The sequence below is a fragment of the Chrysemys picta genome, chromosome 1 (genome assembly GCF_011386835.1).
Source record: "Chrysemys picta bellii isolate R12L10 chromosome 1, ASM1138683v2, whole genome shotgun sequence".
Taxonomy (NCBI): Eukaryota; Metazoa; Chordata; order Testudines; family Emydidae; genus Chrysemys; species Chrysemys picta.
This window is the reverse complement of record NC_088791.1, coordinates 111881499-111901197: the sequence shown is the minus strand read 5'-3', so window position 1 is coordinate 111901197 and position 19699 is coordinate 111881499. Positions and strand designations below refer to the sequence as shown.

General features: G+C 45.6%; 2 protein-coding genes across 3 annotated transcripts in view; one reads left to right on the top strand and one right to left on the bottom strand.

Annotated features, from left to right (window-relative positions):
- LRTM2 (leucine rich repeats and transmembrane domains 2) overlaps positions 1-10089 on the bottom strand; it is a 28438-nt gene extending 18349 nt beyond the window's left edge. Inside the window, exon 1 of one of the 2 annotated variants that reach the window (XM_005287998.5) lies at positions 4543-10089. The gene's annotated coding sequence lies outside the window, so the exon portion shown is untranslated. The remainder of the gene's footprint in view (positions 1-4542) is intronic. The other variant, XM_005287997.5, reaches the window with a different exon arrangement.
- CACNA2D4 (calcium voltage-gated channel auxiliary subunit alpha2delta 4) overlaps positions 1-19699 on the top strand; it is a 160986-nt gene that overhangs the window by 122562 nt on the left and 18725 nt on the right. The window contains exons 27-30 of the mRNA XM_065595497.1: positions 10139-10200; positions 11430-11444; positions 14074-14118; positions 15389-15451. Of these exons, the coding sequence (XP_065451569.1) occupies positions 10139-10200; positions 11430-11444; positions 14074-14118; positions 15389-15451 (185 nt within the window). The remainder of the gene's footprint in view (positions 1-10138; positions 10201-11429; positions 11445-14073; positions 14119-15388; positions 15452-19699) is intronic.

Genomic DNA, 19699 nt, shown 5'->3' with positions numbered 1-19699 from the left:
GAGCGGATGTTGCTTTAGAATCCTGGTTCTGATGCTTTCACCTGTCACAGAGAAAGGCATTTTCCACGTTCCCATCTGGCTGGCACTCAAGGACCCAGGGCCTAGAAAGAGAGTGGTCCCCTCCGCAGTGACACACCGGGAACCTAGGGGTAGCGAATGGCCCTACACCTACGACAAGGAAATCCTCAGATGCAGCCTTAAGACCCCCTGCGTGCCTTGAGGCATCCAAGTTTCAAAATGCTGGCCTTAGTCTCAAGGTTAGAACGCAGGTGCTGTTGGTTCATTGTCCTGCGCTCAGAGCATTAGGCCACACCTCTCCCCAATGGAACATTCTCCAGTGTAGGAGAATCTCCCACGGTGGCTGCTGGCACACTACCTGGCTTGGAGACAGATAAAGGAATTTGCATGTCAACACCTGCCAGTCCCTATTAAATCGTACATGGGCCCAGGTACTTCCAGCATTAACCTCCCTGTCCAAGCCACCTAGTGCTGCACCTTATGAGCAGAGTAGTTTGTGGCAGCAAACCTCTCTGATTCTGGAACACAAACTATCCCCCTGCTGACCGAACCAGAGCCTGCCTAGCTCTCTCTCAGAGTTACTGTATAGTGCTCTAGCCATCTCCTCACACAGTCTGTCTGCTGAAAGCGGCAAGGGCCACCAGCTCAGAATGGTGTCATGAGTAGCCTTACTGGCTCTTGACTGCTTCTGTCACTTTCACTCCTGGGAGCAGATCTACCTCTTGGTAGCGAACCTTGTGAGTTAAGAATCACTGCCACACAAGCTGTTGAGTTAGCGCTTCATTCCTACTCATCCCCACCCAGTCCAACTGGCTGCGCTTCTCCTGGCTGCCGTCCAGTTGGAATCAGAGCATCAGCTGCATGAATAGTCATGAGCAGCTTTGCCAGGCAGGGTATTCAGGAGCTACAGCAATATTGTGGGAGACGGGAAAGGCCTCTCTGGAGTCCTGAACATGGCTTACTATCAAAAGCAAAGCTACTGGGACTTATGCCCCCATAGTGATCAAATGCCCCATACACAGTGATGTGGCATAGGAAGAGATACAAGCAGTGATAATCCAGTCCTGCTCCCATCCTAAAGGGAGCTGGAACCAAGTGCACCCACCACTGCCGGCAAAAATCCCAACAAAAGGCTGACCCTGGTGCTTACATTTTACTAAATTTACATTGAACTTTGAAAAAGACCTTTTGCCAATTCCTCTTTCTGCGTCACTTAGTTGCATGGATTTGCTTCACTTGGTTACGCTCTGTGTTTCACGGTCAAGGTAAGCCCGAAGCATCTCCCTCACCATCATCCCCCAGCAGACTCCACAGGCGATATTTCCAGAGCAGTGCCTGGAATGTCCATGTAGCACATGGGTGATGCACATCACAGTGCTGCTCCAGAAGGGTGACTGGGGATCATCAGGATAGGGATATGTGTGTGTGTGGCACAGAGCAGCGCTTTAGAACGTTGCTCACAGCTCAGCAAGTCTGGGTGATATATGACACTGCCCAGGGCTTCACAATGGCCCCTGGGACCCAGCTAGGCTGGGCTGTAGATCTGCAAAATGTCTTTTTCCCCTCTCTCTCTCTCCATGTTTGTGTGAATTTAGTGCTTGTGAAAGTTTCCAGATTGACAGCTCTGGAGACTGAAGCCTTTTTTGTTTTTAAGCCACAGAACAGGTATGTGTACAGCCATGTTCAGAGCCTGCCAAAATAATTGAACACAAATGTTCCAAAGCTCAAGGCCCAGGCTGCCACCGAAGCAACAGCAACAGCACACACGGCACCAGGAACCCCAAGAGCAGACAGCCTCTCCAAGAGTGGGGAAAGTGAGATCCAAGCCAAGATCCCCCAACAACCCTCCACTGGACCCAGCACATCACCCCAGTAGTCCATCCCTACTTCCAGAGGGCACCACATGGGAAAGGAGTTCCCCCAACCTGTCTGTGGGATGAGACAGAGTGGGCTGGGCTGGGCTGGACAATCTCACCCCTGCACCCAGTGCATGGCTCCATTGGCCCCCTTCTCCCCTCCCCCTGGAGAGATAACAGCCTTTGTGTGCAACCAACTAATGTTGCTAGTCCTGTCGCTCAAGCTGTGCTGCAGGGCTGAAGGTTGGGGATTAAATCCCACCAGTGATTTATGATGGGGGTGGGAGGGTTACTACATTTGTACATCAGATTTTTTTCTTTTCTCCTTGTAAAAAAAATCTAGGAACTTACATGTTTTTAAAATCATTTGGGTTGCAAAGTCAAGCACTGCACAGTTAGGAAACGCCAAAGTTAAGGTTGTAGGCAGTGTAGTTGTAGTCGTGCTGGTCACAGGATATTAGAGAGATAAGGTGGGTGAGGTAATGTCTGTTATTGGACTGCGAGAGAGACAAGGTTGTCCAGCAATTCACTGGGGACTGGGATAGGAGTCAGACCAGGATTTAAGCACCCTAATCAGCCTCTTGTAAGAAAACATGGCATATGGAGGCAAGGAATTGGTTCTTTTTGAATCAGCAACAGGTAAATATGGAGAGTCCTTAGAGTCCTCATTTCTACCCCAAAACCCCCACTCTTGCATACATGAACCCCCTTCATGAGATCCCAGTGCTGAACCTCTCCACCACAATTTTCCGGTCCTGCAGAGCCCAGAAAATATTTAACCGTCATCCTAAAAGAACATTTGAAAAGCAAGACAAAGGGCTGAAAGCCTGAGTGGCTCCTTAAAATATCGGAGCTGCTAATTCACCTCACTAGCAAGCAGCAGTCACATCTGTTGGAAGCAGGGGCATCACTGCAGTCTATGGTGTGGAAAATTATTAGGGCTTTTTCCTCCCTCCCCCAAAAACGCCTTTTCCCAGGATTTACCTTTTACTGCCCCAGGTGAATGATGTTCACTTATGGAGCCTGCACTAATGGCAGGCAGGGAGACAGCCCCCTCAGGCCCTTCATTCATTTGGAATAATCCACTAGCAAACAATGCTCACCCACAGCAGTCACAGGAAAATCCAGTCCCCCGAAATGGACCCTAGTGATAAAATCCCAGAGAAAAATGGTCTGAGATTCTGGAGAGACCTCAGGGAATAAAAATGTCCCTTGTCTTGTGACAAATCTTCAAAGGTGACCGCATCATTAAATGCCCCCTTCCTGTGAGTTGCTTGTATAATAGCATTCTGGACGACAGCTGCGCCAGCTCATATCAAAATGGGCCCCTCTTAATTTTCCCTCCAGATCCTTGAGTGGCAAGAACAGTCCCAGCCAGCAAAGCAATGTTATTTACACCTAGCTGTAACATTAAAATTAGAGAATCAGAACATTACATTTGAATATCTGAAACTGTGGGGCGGCTTAGATCCAGATCCTGATCTCGTTACTGGGGCAGCTCTCTGTAATGAACTGAAGTGGCGCCCCCAGATCCAAGTATCCCCAAACCAGGGGGACATTCAGCTCAGTGTCCAGGGGTGGGTCTGACTTTTCTCTCTCTAATTAAAATAAGCTGCAGTGACAGTGACAAGCCGGCTAGGAAATGTAAGCATTGTGGCAGAGTGCTGCGTAACATACATGTGTGCACGTGTCTCCTTCTACCTGCGCATACATATTCCACCTCTTGAGGCAGGATCAGGAAGAAGTTTCACATTCCGCTCTCTCAAGCCCTCCTTCATCTGCACCCCTTGCTCCCAGGCCGATCCATCCGAAGGACTGAGACTGAAAAAGGCTGCAAATCTCTCTCCACCCTCCTCTCTCCTCCCTGCAGCATGATCCCCTCAGACAGGTTCACAAATCTCTGGGCTCAGCCTCTGGGGACTCTTGAGAGAACGCTGGCTCTATTTTTGGCTCCTCTTGTGACATAACTTCCTGGAGTTCACGCCCTGTGACAGGGTTTTCCTGCAGTACTTTGTGGGTAGAAGACACACAAATAAAAACAAACCTAAGAGAAAGTGCCCTACCACAAGGCTCGTTTACTGGAGCCTGAACTTCATATGGACCGGTCCTTAAACAACACCTCCATCAGCTTCCAGTTTGCATTTTATACAGTCCCTTCGAAGGCAGCTCAGTCCAGAAACATTCCCTGAAACCTCCACAGGCAAGACCTGTGGCACCCCCAGTTTCAGACTCATCCCTTATTGTCCTGGATGGAAAGACAGTATTTTGTGGTGCTTATCCAGTACATATTGGTCCTAGCACCAAGTACTTAGGAGCAGCGCTGGACTCAGATTTGAGCTGCTCATGCTGTAGACAAAGATTTCTGTGCCGTTCCTGGCTGACAGGCATTACTTCCAGTCCCCCACACCTGAACTGAATTAAAACCGGTACCATACGTCCCTGAGGCAGAATCTGCAGTTCTGTCTTGTCAGTAAAACGGCTGCCCTGTGGCTTCACATTGCTAGGTTGTCTCAGCAGTACCTTGTCACAGGCAGTTCTGTCACTGCCTGTGAACCCCCCTCCCTGTGGCAGCAAGTGCTCTGTGAACAGAAGATGGCAGTGGGCAAAAGCCCACTGCAAGATTTCAAATAGCTGGGCACAAATATATGAGAGAGACACCTCTACTTACTGTTCTCTGCCTGGAACAGAGCCTCTTCTGCGTTCTCCAGCTCCTTCGATAAACCCCCTGACAAGTCCCAAAGCAAATCCAGTGGAAGCTATCAACAGCCAGGCGAGCGCTCAATGGACTCTAGTGGGCATCAGCCCCCTGCTCCCTGCAGGGTGCCAAGATGCTAGCAGTGCCCGAAGTGCAGAGAAGAAGAAAGGTTAGACGACAGCATGTAAAAGAGATTGTAATCCTCTGTAAATAATAAATAGGGGGAGAAAGAGAGGGAGCGCGAAAGGGGGAGGGAGAGACGGAGCGCTGTGGAGTGACAGCTGGGGGTACATCTGCGAAGACGGCAGCGCGTGCACACACGCACGCTGTGTAAAGGAATCAGCCAGCCAAGCGGGCAGAATCCACTCAGAAATGCTCAAATGTGCAGAGACAGGAGATTGGAAGATTTTAATTCCTCTCAACTCAGCCTCAAGAAAGAGCAATTGCTTTTGTCTCCTGCCCGGCTCCCCCGTCTGGTGAATGGAATACATGGGCTTGGGAGGCGGGGGGAGAACTCCCTTCAGCCCCTGTTAAGGCAGGCTGAAGTCATCGGGACCAGGTTACTGGGAGGAACCCGTGGGCTGAACTGCCTCCTCCCCTTTCCCCTATCATAATAAAGCCACAGTGAAAGGAGAGGTGAAGGGGCCAAGTCTTTGTCTCTGCTAGTTTCTAAATGGAGATTAGGACAGCATGGAGTCGTGAAAGGGACAGTGTGGAGAAAGCCTGGGGACTGGCCACAAAACAAGCATCCGCCTGGCAAGTCCAGAGGGCGGGGAAGGGGCAGGAGGCAGCACCTTAAGACAGACCCTTACAATAAAGGATAAAGGGTAGTCAGCCGCAGCAGTTGTGTTGAGCAGCTTGAGAGCAGCAGGGAGCGCTGGGCTATTGTAAAGCTTGAGTAGGAGAGGAATATGCATGTTCTGGCATTAGCTTCCCTAGGAGCAGGCAGAAGAAAAATAGAAACACTTGAGGACCAGGGCTGTGGGGAGATGACTGGTCTAGAAAGCAGCCTGGATTTTCACACTGCTCCATTCTGGTTTGGGAGTGCAGCGGGAAGAGCTTGGTCATCAGCTCGTGCATCCCAGGCCAAACCTTGCCCTCAGTTACATCACCGTAATGCCACCTTGACACCACTGAACTCTGCGGAGTTACTTGGCCTTTATAAGGGTGTGAATGAGACCAGACTCCATCCCATTGGATCAGAGTCTTTCCAGTGCATCCTGGGCACTGGCCCATAAACCTTCCCTTTCTTAATCAAAAACCTTCTTTCTCTTGCCTTCGCCTTGTCCTTGATTTCCAATCTGGGTGTCCTAGCCACAGCAGGTAAATCCTGCTAAAAATCACTCTTTCACCCTCCCTGCTTTAATGTCCCTGTCTCCAAGCTCCAATTCTTTTGGCGGGCTGCATTTGCTTTAGATGTTTTTTTTATTAGTAGTAGTAGTAGTTTGTCCTGAAGTATTTTTTAAGCAAAATGTTTCTTGGCTCTTTGGTCACTCAGAGTGAAAAGGCCAAATTCATCCCTGGAGAAGCTGTATTGCCTCATGCTAGCAAAGGAACAGAAGTGGGTAAATTGTTCAATGACAAGACAGAGGGAATGAAAATGTTTTTATTTAAATGGCAAGCCAGCTGCTGTGACAGCAAAAACTTTTGAATGGTAAGGTACATCTTGATAAGCAGTCTACCAGCTGTAATCTTATCGCTCTTTGTTATGACTCTTTATTATGAGGTAGACAGAGAATGAAATCTTGAGGAAAGCTCCTTATGAGAAAGGCATATGGATAAGATAACCCAAGAAAAGGCAGACAGAGCGAGACAGACAGTGGATGAGTTAATGACAACAGACATGGCGAAGGGAAGAATGAACAGGTGGAGGGGAATGGTATAAACAACATGTTGAGCAGTGGTATGTGGTTTCTCAGAGATGCAGTTGCAATAGTACTGCAGGGACATGCTCAGTTTGCAGTGACTAGACGTTACCTGCTGGTAGAAAGTTATGCATGAACTTGGGATGTCTGAATAGCGCATCAATATCTGATTATTCAACATATGTTATGTTGTCTCCCTTCCTGTACTTTATTCTACCGCAGGGGAACTACAGTTGCTCAAGTTATTAGCATGTCAGTAGAAATAATACCATTATCCATGGTCACCTCTAGGACTTTATGGTTGTTGCTATGCTGTACTCCACAGCCACCCTGAATTTCACAGCAGAGTGGAACTCAGATCTTGTGCTGGAGCAAAGGAGGATCTCAGGTAGCTATTCTGTGGCACATGCAGTGACTTTTTATCACCAGCTTTTCCTTCCTCTCATCTAAGCTTCTGACTCGTTGTCTCCTGAATCTGTGCCTCTGCCTTCCTCCTTCCTCCCACCCCCTTCCAAAGCATGGCCAACCTGCAGGACAGCCAGGCCCCTACTGCTTACTGCCCCTTACACTACATCTACATACTAGCACCATCTCAACGGTAGTGTAGCCAGGATAGCGTGGACAGCGATGGCATGGGCTTAGCCACCCTGAATATGAATCCCTGGGGTTCAGGCAGGTTTGGATGCAGCACAGTTAGCCCGTGCTGTCACTATCATGGGTACACTGTTATTTTGAGTATTTGAGCTTGATGTGGGGTTTGAGCTTGATGTGAGCTAGTGCAAGTATGTCTACATGAGCTGGGAATCACACCCAAGTATAGACATAGCCTGAGAGGCTGTCCCCTGCCTCTTCTTTCTCAAACCCCCAGGCTCAACATGAATGCAGAGGAGGCTAATGTAGTCCCCACTGAGAACCACTACCATTCTCCACATAGGCAAGGACCGGGGGTTCCAGTCAGCAGACAAGACACAAGAAGGGGACAGGTTTTCCTATTCCTGTTCCCCTGAGTGGAGACCAGCCAGAGAGAGACAAACCACAGTGCAAGTTAAAGTAGACCCTACACTGCTTGAAATTTCACCTTCTGACATCTTCTGGCTGCAGGAATGCATGGAAAGGAGAGTGGGTGTGAGCCCCATGGGGTAGGAGGGGATGGCTGCTGGGTCACATCACCAGGAGACCACTATAAGGAAAGAGGACTAGCTGTTGGACTACATGGAAAGCAGAGAGCTAACTGCCAAGCTACATGCAAAGGAGAGGGGTGGCTTCACACAATGGCAAGGGCCACATGCAAAGGAGAAAGATAGCTGACCGACTGCCCAGAAGGGAGACACATGGCTGCAGGCTACATGGCAAGGAGAGGGCTAGCTACTGGGTAGCCCAGGTGGGACAGAAGTGATGGATTTCTCTTTCTTTTGGTTGCCAGAAAGCACCAGTGCAAACCCAGGAGCCCTATTCCCCCTCATGACACAAGTAACTCTGCAGTGGAAGTTACTTGCACCCTACAGGCTAAGGAGGAAAGGGTTCATGACAAAGGTTTTAATTTCCTTTGAACAACATTTCAGGCCTTAGGTCCCTCTTGGCAAAACCATGAGCTTCTCAATAACTCCCTGTGTTCCAAGGTTAGTTGTCCTGGTACCAACTCCTCCTCAGTCTTGTAAAATCTGCATGTCCTTGGTAATGTTCACTCCCGTTGATGTGATCGGCTCTGATAGGAGGAATGACTCTTGCTTGAGATGGTTTTAAAGGATAACAAGGAATTTATTCAAAGCTATGTACAAAATCAGCCCATCTTCTAGATGGACTCAACAACAACATCATCATTTACACTCTATCACACTCCAACACAGATTGGTCTTTGAGGCCGCTGTGCCCAATTCACCCCTGGGGTAACCCAACTGAAGTCAATGGAACTACACCAGGGCTGAACTCAGCCGTGTTCTTTCTTCTTTCCTTGTATTCGGAGACTTAGATCCAGATGAATCTTAAATGAATCTTGTGTCTTGTCAGGTTGTGTATTCTGGGCTTTAGACAGCTGTAGAAAATAATTCCTTTCCCCATTTCACAGCAGTCAGATTCATTCTATAATAGGGAGCTCTGGATAAAAACCTTCCAGTGAAGTGGGATCTTGTAAGATGTACCAGCAGTAAGGATGTGACAGGAAGGACACTGACACCAGGGCGTTACAAGCAGAGATGATGTACCATGGCCATGATGCCAGCTGCCAGGTTCTTTGTGCACGTAGCATGACAATACCTATTGCACTTTCTGGCTTTTATTCCTTCCCAGCTGAATTACAACATCAGATCAAAGAGTTAACTTAAAAGCAGCCACACAAAGTGCAGAGCACCTCACCCTCCCTGATTGAACTAACCTCGTTATCTCCATACTGATTTATACCTGCCTCTGGAGATTTCCATTACTTGCATCTGAAGAAGTGAGGTTCTTACCCACGAAAGCTTATGCTCCCAATACTTCTGTTAGTCTCAAAGGTGCCACAGGACCCTCTGTTGCTTTTTACAGATTCAGACTAACACGGCTACCCCTCTGATACTTGACACATAAAGTTGCACAATATAGACTTAAAGAACTCACCAGGCCTGATTCTCTTCTCACTTACACTGGTGTAAATCTCCATCTCTCCCTTTCATGCTTTCCTCTCCGACTCTCTTTCTCTTTATTCTTTATCATATTTTAAGATCCTTCTTGAGGCTGGATTTCTTGCAGGCCCCTTTGATTTGGCCTGTCGATTCTGTGGGTTGATACTTGTCCGTTAATCTTTGTTACTGCATTTGTATGTACAGCTAGGGGCATTCCTACGTCCTACAGAGAGACACTGCACACTTTTTGCTTCTACAGAGGGCACAACCATAGGGATGTGACAGTGCGCGGAAGGGGTTGAGGCACAAAATCAGGGCAATACCCTTTGGCCTAGGGGAAGATGCACTCAGCTGGGAAGAGCAGCCAGTGAGTTTAAAATCTCCCCTTTTCTCCTGACAGGTGTTATATTTCTGTGTAGAATTTGCAACTGTTGTTGTTGATCAAGAATGGCTTATGGGCACATCTACACCACAAATTCGAGTGTAATTGTAAACTATTGAATCCAACTAGCATGGGTAACAATAGCATTGAGCACACAGCAACACAGGCTTCAGCACAGGTTCGCCGGCCTAGTACAAGCCCACTGGGGAGCCTGGGTACATTCTTGGGTTGCTAGCCCATGCTGCCACATCCTCCCTACCATGCCTACAATTATGCCTTAATTTGTGGTGTAAATGTTTTCTTTATTGCTGCATTCAGGTTGCAGTCTCCCTGGAGGTGGGGGCTTTCTGAGTCAAAGTGCGTTATAGCAAGAGATCAGCCCAGATGATTCTAACAGTCCGCCCTGGCCTGAAAATATCTGACAGCCCAAGATAAAAGCCTTTTTTAAATCTGTTCGTAGCTCTGTAGTGTTTAGTGGGAGGGAGGTGTCGATATTTCAATACAGCAATTGACACCTCCTTTTCTCCCTGCCTGTTAAACCTCTGACTCTCACTTGACTGTCTGACTCAGTGCTTACCTTTCAGTTCGTCATTTACACTTGGAAGCAGGCTGGGAGTGCAATTTTGTCCTGTTGTTCCATGCAAATATTTTTTTTTCCTTTCCTAACTTGTAGCTATTTTTCTCTCACCCCCCTGCCCTCCCTCCCCACTTTTGTTTCCCCGTAGCTGTGGGTGTGCAAATTAAGCTGGAATTACTCCAACGCAAGTTCTGGATGGCTACGCGGCAGGTAGGAATGGCAGTAATTCTGTGGAGATACGATTTCACCACCTTCCTTTTGCTTGTCCCATGCTATGCACATTGATTTCTGGTGGCAGTTCCATGAAGGCTTTTGTGAAATTTGTATTAAACAGATTTATGTGGTAGATTAGTTTTAAGTTACACGTTTCTCTAATCCTTTGACAGCTCTAATGCTGCATGAGCCGCAAGTCTGTTCTAGGAACGCTGCATTAACAATGTCAGAATCCTGGCCTGGCATTAACTCTGCTGCAGCTGACATGTTAATTGTGGAAATATGTTTGCACTCATTCAGACTTTCAGAACCATAATGGAAAGTTGTAATTTGGGGCACAAAATCTCCCTGCCCTCCTTTACTATCCTGATCTCAGCGATGATGTTGATGATGATGAAATCCTACTAGCCTTCAAAATAAAAAATAAAAATAAAAAAAAAGACTTGCTCCAGGCTAGCAGGCCAGGAGAAATTTGCGAGACTGTGCTAGTTCAGACAGTCTGATCAGATTGAGAGAATTGGGATAACTAGAGCATTTCCTGGGTATGATAAGGAGGAGAATGGAAATGCCTTTTTGTTACCAGCAAGGGGCACTCTCCAAATATTAGGGAATATGGGCAGCACATTGTGGGGATAAGTCTCATCGGACTGAAGATGCAAAGAATGAAATGTCTGCCTTGTGCCCGCAGAGGGAACTGTTACCAGGTTAGAATTATTCTGATTTGAGCTCAGGAAACTTATCCCCATGACTGGAGAGCCTGAGGGGAATGGAAAAGGATTTTTATTGCCATTGGTGGCAGAGGGAGGGCTCTTGGCAGGCTGGAGACTGAGGTGCCCTGCTTGTATGTCTAACAGGATACCTAGCAATAAGGAGATTCCCACAGAGGGAATAGGAGTTCGTTGGAGGTTTATCAAGGGGGGTTATTGAAAGGAGGTTGTACAAGAACCTTCTGGGGGACATGACCCCAGGAAATAAATACATATTAACATACATTCATTCCGGGGGTGAAATGAGCCTGGGAAGAAAGAATAAAGAAGCTGACGGGTGGTTCCTGGGTCAGGGATGAAGCCCTGTTTCTAACACTCACTCATGTGAAAGAAGAGTTTGCCTGACTTACTGTCACTAGCTAGGGGTTCAATAAAGGAGTCATTAATGAACATTTTGTTTTTTCTCTCCACATCTCTCCTGCATACTGCACTGCTCCACATACCCACACTCCCGCCCAGCCCAATGACACTGATGTAAGTAGACAGGAGCTCAGGACAGAGAGATCTCCCAGAGTTCCCCGCTGCGTCCCTGCCTGTGTTGTATGATGCTTTGTTTGTCATGTGTATTTTATATGTCATTGTATGATATATGCTGTCCCTTGCCTCTAATAGCTGGCGACAGTCTAAGCCCACTTAGCTTGTGTTTTTCTTTGCAGTAACTAAGTGTCTTTGACAAAGCTTAAAGTAGATTGGGTTGAAGTGATTCAGAGACCCACCCGAGAAACCACAGAGCCGGATGTGGATTGGTCCCTTGGGAAGTAGTGATGCAGAAATGTTTGAAGCAGCAGTTCCAAAATAAATGGGGAGCACACATTCAATTATCCCCATCCCTGTGGTTTTCTCATGTAAAATTTCCTGCTCTTTTTCCAGCAGAGTGAACAAAGGTGATTCTAATCTCATTCCCACTGCTGCAAACCCGGAGTAATTCCAAAGGCTTTAAGAAAGTTCTTCCGGATTCACACCTATGCCGGGATGAGAATCTGTCCAAATGCTGCAATGTAAGCATGTAGAGGGGAGCACATGAATTGGGAATAGGTGTTGTGGCCTTTCAGCTTGAAAATAATTCTTCTGGGTTTATTAGGGATTCTCACCTGAACTCTTGGGTTTGGTCAGATTCTGCTGCATCTCTCTTCTCTGGGCCAGTCCCCAGCCGGCCACTGACTGGATGATACAATCCTAATTGATACATTCAAACTTCACCTTGGAAGACTATCCACTTTTCCATCTGTACATTATTAGAAAACTCTTCCCTGCTGCCCTCATCAACAGGCACAACAACATTATAAATAGATTTAAACTACAGCTAGGCGCAAACCAACACCCGGGACCTTTACTTTGCAGGAGGGGCTTGAAATCTGAACATGGATCTGGACTTGAATTTTGTAAGTGGCCCCTGACTTTATCTTAGGCTGAACTAAACCCTCAGATCTGAACAGCCTTAACCTTGAGGTGTCTGAAATCTGGATCCAGATATTTGCAGCTTGTACACAAACTCTCACACTCCTGAAATGTTGTTACAATCTAATGAAATTCCATTGCTGGGCGATGGCGGAGCTGGTAGTTCTGGGAGATCACTTCAACCCCTGAGCTAAAAGACACAATGAGCCAAGAGACACAATGGGCCCAAACTGTCCCTTGGGCTAACTCAGTTGACTTCACTTTGGTTTGTTAATCTTCATCCCTATGGGTAATACTCTTGGGTTTATTACGGCCATATTTCTCAGCCGCACAAACCAGAGCAAATCCAAAGTGACGTCTAGGGCTGCCACTTTTTTGTATATGTCATGTGGGGATGAAATAATCCCATCATGACAAGGCAACATTTGCACCATCACATCATAACAGTGGACCAGGTAATGTCATTGTCTATTAAACCATTATCAAGATGTGAAGAGTGGATGTAGTTCTGGCGTGAAGATGCAACGGCACAAAGCCATGGAGCCTGAAAGAAACTGAAAATTCTTTGATCCTCCTTTGAAATACGCTTACAGGACACAGCGTGGCTCCATGGAAATAGCACTCTGTGTTGCAGAACTTGAGATGAGAAACAACACGAACAGTTTTGCTGTGATTTGAGAGGCCGATTTACCTGCAGCTGTTCAGAGACAGCCAGGAAGGGCAGGTGGAGAGGGGCTTATTTTTTATAGAATTTAGTGCAGTTTTAAAATAGTCAGCAGCTGATCCAGAGTCGGCAAGGCCTGTCATCTTTGTCATTCTTCCCCAACCTCAGGAAAGCCATAGAAGGAAGGGGACCCCCTGTAGAGAAATTGGCAACACTGAGTCAGCTTTCCCTCCCCTGCCCCCAAGGAAAAGAACATTACAAAATAACACAAAGAGACAGACACAAACACGGAATAGTTATGAAATGAATAAGCACTTGAAGGCTTTTGTGTTACTCACTGTTTAACTCCTCCTGTCCTAGCCAATTCAATGGTGTGACACACGTCAACTTTGGTATCCATAGATACTTGAATGAAACAAATGGATGGTGCCTGAGGCTATCGGAGCACATTCGCATTCTATTGTGTCATTAGTTGTCTGGAAAAAACAATGCCTGAGAATAATGCATCCCTAAAATGTAATGCCTTTATTTGGTCAAGATGTTATGAGATATGAAAATGCACCCTACATTTTCTTTAGTATTAATAACAAAAATTATTATACATTGGAGAGGGTTTGATTCTGCCACCCTTGCACTGAGGGCTTGCTATCCAGTCAGCGCGTGGCAAGCTGGGCTGTGAACATACAGTGCTTTAGCCTGCCACACGTTAACTGCCCAAGTGGACCCCTCTACAGCACACTAGAAGTTCCCTTAGGTCCTGCTCACAGTGGTTAAGGGAGGCAGAACCAGGCTTACATGTAATATTCAGTGGAGACAGTACTGTTTATTTTGAGGAATTAGACTGTGGGTAGAGGGCAAAACCATTACTGGCCTCCTTGGCAGGCGTTAAGTGTGTGCTGCTTAGATAGTCTATTTCAAAATGGTAACTAACTCATTGACCTGTACCCAGCTGTAAGATGTAGATCCTTTGTCTGATGTCCATCCCCTTGAGGCTAACGAGATAGACACGGTCATCATTTAATTTCTCCTGTTCCTTTCCAGTGCAGTGGCGTGGATGGCGTGTGTCCACTGAGCTGTCAGGATGATGTAAGTTTCATTGAGTGCGTTAAAGGGTCTCTGTGAGGATTATGGGGTGAGGAGGTCATTGGCAGAGGGCCTGCTCCTGGGAGCCTTTGGCTCCCACTGAAATCAATGGGAGTCAAGGATGCTCAACACTTTACAAGAGGTGCTCAGCAGGACCACGACCAGAGCCAAACATTCAGCCTAGCTCAAGTCCTGCAGGGTGCTTGTCTGGGTCAGGTGAAATCACCATGGTACAGCATGTGGAGCTCAGAGTGCATCGATCTCCTCTCTGATTTGGCCAGTAGATTCTAGTGGCTGCTGAGGAGAATGCTTGTTAGAGAAGCCCCTCATTTTCCATTCTCCCTGTGTTCATGCCATCCTGGGTTTCCACTGGCTGCTATACCATTGGACCCCAGCTGTGTTCTGGAGAGAATGTCCTGTCCTGTGAGCAGTGGGGTCAGAGGAGAATCCTCTTCTCATGCTCAGAGAGGGTCTCTTCTGGATCCTGATCTCTCCCTCAGTCTGAGACAATAGGATAAACTGCAAAATATAGACGATCAGGATTGCCCATGAAATGGTGGAGCTTGACCAGGGTCCTCTCACCCTTACCCCAGATTTTTTGCCTCTGGAGAATCTGGAATCTTTTTCTCTTGGAAAAAAAAAAATCTAGATGGAGGCAGGATCATTTCTAGTGCTTACAGCAGAAGAACTGGTTGTCAGGAATCCTAGGTTCTGTTCTTCATTCTGCCACTGACTCACTGTGTGACCGTAGGAGAATTTAGTCTTTGTGCTCCGTTTCCCTACCTGTGAAATGGCGATCGTAACAAGGGTTAACTCACTATTGTTTGTAAAGCACTTTAACATCTGCAGGTGGAAAGCATTGGATAAATGCAAAGTATTATTAGTATTCTATTAAGAAGAGTGCTGTCTGAACTCCCTTCCTTTTCGGGCAGTGTGTAGTGTTTTCTTAAATACTGTTTATATTATAGTAATACCCCACACAGACATAGCAAATGACAGGCTCTTTGCGGCAGAGACTACACTTTAAATACTATAGGCAAAGCAGACACAGGGTGGGAAGGGAAATGGAGACAGAGAGGGGAAGTGATTTGCCCAGGGTCACACATCAGGCTAGTGGCAGAGCTGGGAATAGGACCCAAGTATCCTGAGCCCCAGGACAATGCCCTGTCCACTAGGCTATACTACCTCCCCTGTTATACTAGTAACGGTAAACAAACAACCATAACCAGAATGCCATCTGTAATTTCACTTCCTTTCCCTTTTATCTCTGCAGAATCTGAACTGCTTCCTCATTGATAATAATGGATTTATATTCATTTCCAAGGGATCTACAGAGGTAAGAGGGCTCAGACCTGCTTATACAATAGAGGGGAGAGTTCAGTTGCATCAGCCTCCAGTTATTCAATAAGCAGACCCAAGATCAGGGCCATGCCACAGCCGAATAGGGCATTCAGCACAGTGTCCTCCCTACACCTGTTTTGAGCAAGGGAGTGAGGGTTTGGAGACACAGAACAGGCCCATTTTATCACTTGTCCTTCCAAGCAACAGATCAAACAACTGCTGGGGAGGGGTGCTTAGGGCCGATGGGAGGAGATGGAGACATAAAGACTCAGCTGAGAGGCTTCACTGTGTTTCATCCAATCTGCTGAAACCCTCCCCCAGCAATTGGTAAGTGAGTGGCGTCTGGAGGTCACAGCCTAGGTCTATGAGTCAGGAGACCTTAGTTCTGTTCCCAGGTGTGGGACTGATTTGGTATATGGCCTTGAGCAAGTCACTCTAGTGCCTCAGTTTCTGCATCTATAAAATGGGGATAGCAATACTTACCTTCCCCTCCCCTCGGGGGCATGGTGAGCCTTAATTAATGAATGCATTAGTGCCTGCGAAGTGTATTGGGACCCTCAGATGGAAGGGTACTAGACAATGCAGAGTGTTGATATCATTCTGTCTCTGGGAGTTGGTTGAAGAAATGACTCTAGCTGAATCATTAAGAGCAGCCACAGTATAATTAAGCTCAACATCCTTGGGGGAGAGAAGGTACCAAAGGCCTTGTGACACTGAATTTTAGAAAGGAAATTTTTAAAGATAATGAAGAAACTCATCAAAAAGGTTTTTATGTTAAAAGTAAAGAAATTAAAACCCTTACCCTGACCGTGGAGTCTACTGACATAATCTACGAGAGTCACAAAGGGCATTCATTCCCCTAAACTAAAATAGAAGCAGGAAGGCAAGGAAAGAAACAGGATGGTTAAGTGGCTGGGTTCTCAAGCCAAACAAGTGTCCTTCAGAAAATGGAAATCCAGTTCAAGTAAAGCCAATAGAAAGGAGCATAAACTATGGCAGGTACAACGTAAGGTAGTGTGACATTTCCCAGAGTACAGTCTGGACTGTTGAACAGCTGTGTCCCCCGCATTCTCCAACCTGGGATGCCTCTTACACTGCTTTGCTGTAAGAACATCCACTCCTGGCCTGCTCACCCACAGCCTCTAGCATGTAAAATCACTCCCAGCTACCAAGTATTGAGTGCTGCTCACTAGCCACTCATGAATTAACCTGCAGAGCAACACCAGCAAGTTCTCTAGTCCCAGACTTATCTCCCAGAGCTATGCATCTTATACCGTCCAGCACACTACTGAACAATGCAAGCTCATAGAAAGTCCATCATTTCATGAAAGGAAAATGATATGCACAGGCCTTGTTAGGCCAAATGGAGTTTCCCACACACTTTAATCCAAACATACTGGTTAAGATAAAACAATAAGATAAGTTTATTAACTACAGAAAGATGGATTTTAAAGGATTGCAAGTGATGATGCATAAAAGTCAGGATCGGTTACAAAAAGAAAAAAAAGAGTAAAACGCAAGCTAATGGTTAACTTAACAAACTAACAAAATTCAAAGCAAAGGTTTTCCTCACCCTACACTGCAGTAAATTTCACAGGCTGGGTCTCTTTTCAGTCTGGGACACTTCCCCTTAGTTCAGTGTCCTTCAGGTATTCATTGATGTTATGAGCAGAGAGAAGGAAGGAAGAGAGGTGAACTGGAGGCCACTGTCTCTCCTTTTTATATCACTGTCCCCTCTTTTAGCCAGCTGGGGTGTTGGAGACAAATAGTCTCTTGTGTATGTGAGTTCTAAACCGTCCCTGTGATGAAATGTAAATTTCTCATTCACACCTTCCTGTTGTTGGAAAATGGCTGCTTAAGCCATAATAGCTCTTTAACACCGGACTGGGTGTTGGTCTGTCCTTTATTCCTGAGAAACTGGTTTGGGCCTGCTTTTCTTAACTTGGAGCATGTTACAGCAATATTATACAGTAGAATCCTATAACTTTACATACAATGCCGATACATGTATTTTACTGGACCACTAATGTTCAGCACATTATGAGTTTTCAAATGATACTTTACAAGGCATACTTTGTACAAAAATTATCATAGTCTGGTAAAAATTGTGACCATAGTGGTATAGACTGTCACAGGTAGAAATTAGTGAGAAATTTGAAGAGCAAAAAGCCAAAGACAGAAACAAATAAATTCTTTAAGTAAATCAGAAGGAAGAAACTTGTGAGAGAATTTGTACATCTGCTGGACTATTGGGGAATAAAGAGAACAAGTAAGGACAATTGTTGAGAAACTAAGGTCCAAATTCTGATCCCCTTACTTATGATGAGTATCATCTTACTCCACTGAGCTCAGTGGGACTGTTTGTGATGTAATGTGCTACTCAGTGTGGGTAAGGTTGACAGAATCTGGCCCTAAATTATTTCTTTATGTCTATCTTCACTAGAGACGATGCTGGGGAGATACATATCCCAAACCTACTCTTTTCAGATAATGAAGATGGGGCACTCTCAGGGATTCTGATGTCAAAAAAGGAGATGCAGGAACAAACTCAAACTGAAGAGCAGTAAGTCAGCATGGCCAGATGGCGTAGAAAGGAGCTGGAGAATGAAATGTTTAACCTTCTAACAAAAATATGCAACTTCATTAAAATCCACCCTATGCCAGATTACCAGAAAGTTGCTGATATTGTACCTGTCTTTTAAAAAGGCAATGGGGTAATCCTGGGAATAACTGCAGCCTTACTTCAGTACCAGGTACACTGGTTGAAGTGATACTTAAAAACAGAATTTTAAAACACCCAAATGGATATGACAAACGGTACAGCTTCTGTAAAGGAAATTCTGTCTAAACTTCTAGAATTCTTTGCGAGTGTCCACAAAATAGTACATAATGGAGAACCAGTTATAATTTATTGGAACTTTCAAAAAGCTTTTGACAAAATCCCTCACAAGGGGCTGCTAAAGAAACTGTGTAGTTACGTGGTTAGAAATAAAGTACTGTCATAGATCAGAAAGTAGTTAGGAGACAGAAAACAAAGAATAGGAATAAATAGTCCATTTACAACATAGAAAAGGTTACCAATGGGGTGTCCCAAGGTTCCATAGTTAGACTAGTGTTGTTTAATATATTTATCAATAATCTGGGAAAGGGAAGGAGGGAAAGAGCAAGATGGTGAACGGTGCAGATAAAATTATTTAGGTAAGTCAAGATTAGGGAAGACTGTGGGGAACATCAAAATATCTTAATGAAGCTAGGCAAATGGGCAATACAGTGGCAGCTGAAATTCAGTATTGACAGATGTAAGGTAATGCACATAGGAAGGAATAATTTGAACTACACGTATACATTTCTGGACTCTAATTTAACTCTCAGAAATGAGACCTGGGCAGCACTATGGATATCTCAATATAAACATCTGCTCAGTGTACAGTGATGTCAAAAAAGAAAACAAAATCTTACTATGCATAAAGAATGAAATAGAAAATAATATTGCAAATACTGTAATGCCATTAGGTGAGTCACTGATATGCCTTCCCCTGAAATGGTGTGTTTAGTTCTGGCCACTCTCTGCTAGAAGATACAAAAAAAATAGAGGGGCTTCAGAAATTGTTGATAAAATGAGGCATGGGGAAAATTCCCCATGCGGAAAGATTGAAAAGCTCAGGGTGGTTTAATTTAGAGAGAAGATGAATATTTACACCTATTTATTTTTCTTCATAATGCAAGAACTAATGGACAGTTAATAAAACAGAAAGTAAAATTTATAAAAGAAACCCTTTGTTTCATTACATTCTGATAACCCGTGGAACTCACTGCCACAAGATTTCACCGAGTTAATAACTTAGTAGACTTCAAAACAGCATGGTCATTTAGATGGTTAATGAGACCACCCACAACTCCATTAGACAGATCAAACAATATAGAAAGGATATACTCCTTATGCTTCAGGGTATAAATCAGCCACCAACTGAGAGGGGAATAGGAAGGAACTTGTCCTTCGGGCAGATTTTTCTGTAAGTCTCCACTCTGGGGTTTCTTGCACCTTCCTCTGAAGCATCTGGTAATGGCTACTGTCAGTCACAGGATATAGAAATAGATGGACCCCTGGTCTGCTCTTGCAGGGAAATTCCTATGTTCCTGTTTGTAGGTCTGGGGTGTCTTTTTGACTAAGTTCGACTATTTCTTCACCTTGACCATGCTTTAAAAAAAAAAAAAAGTTACATCCCTGAAGCCATTTGCCCAT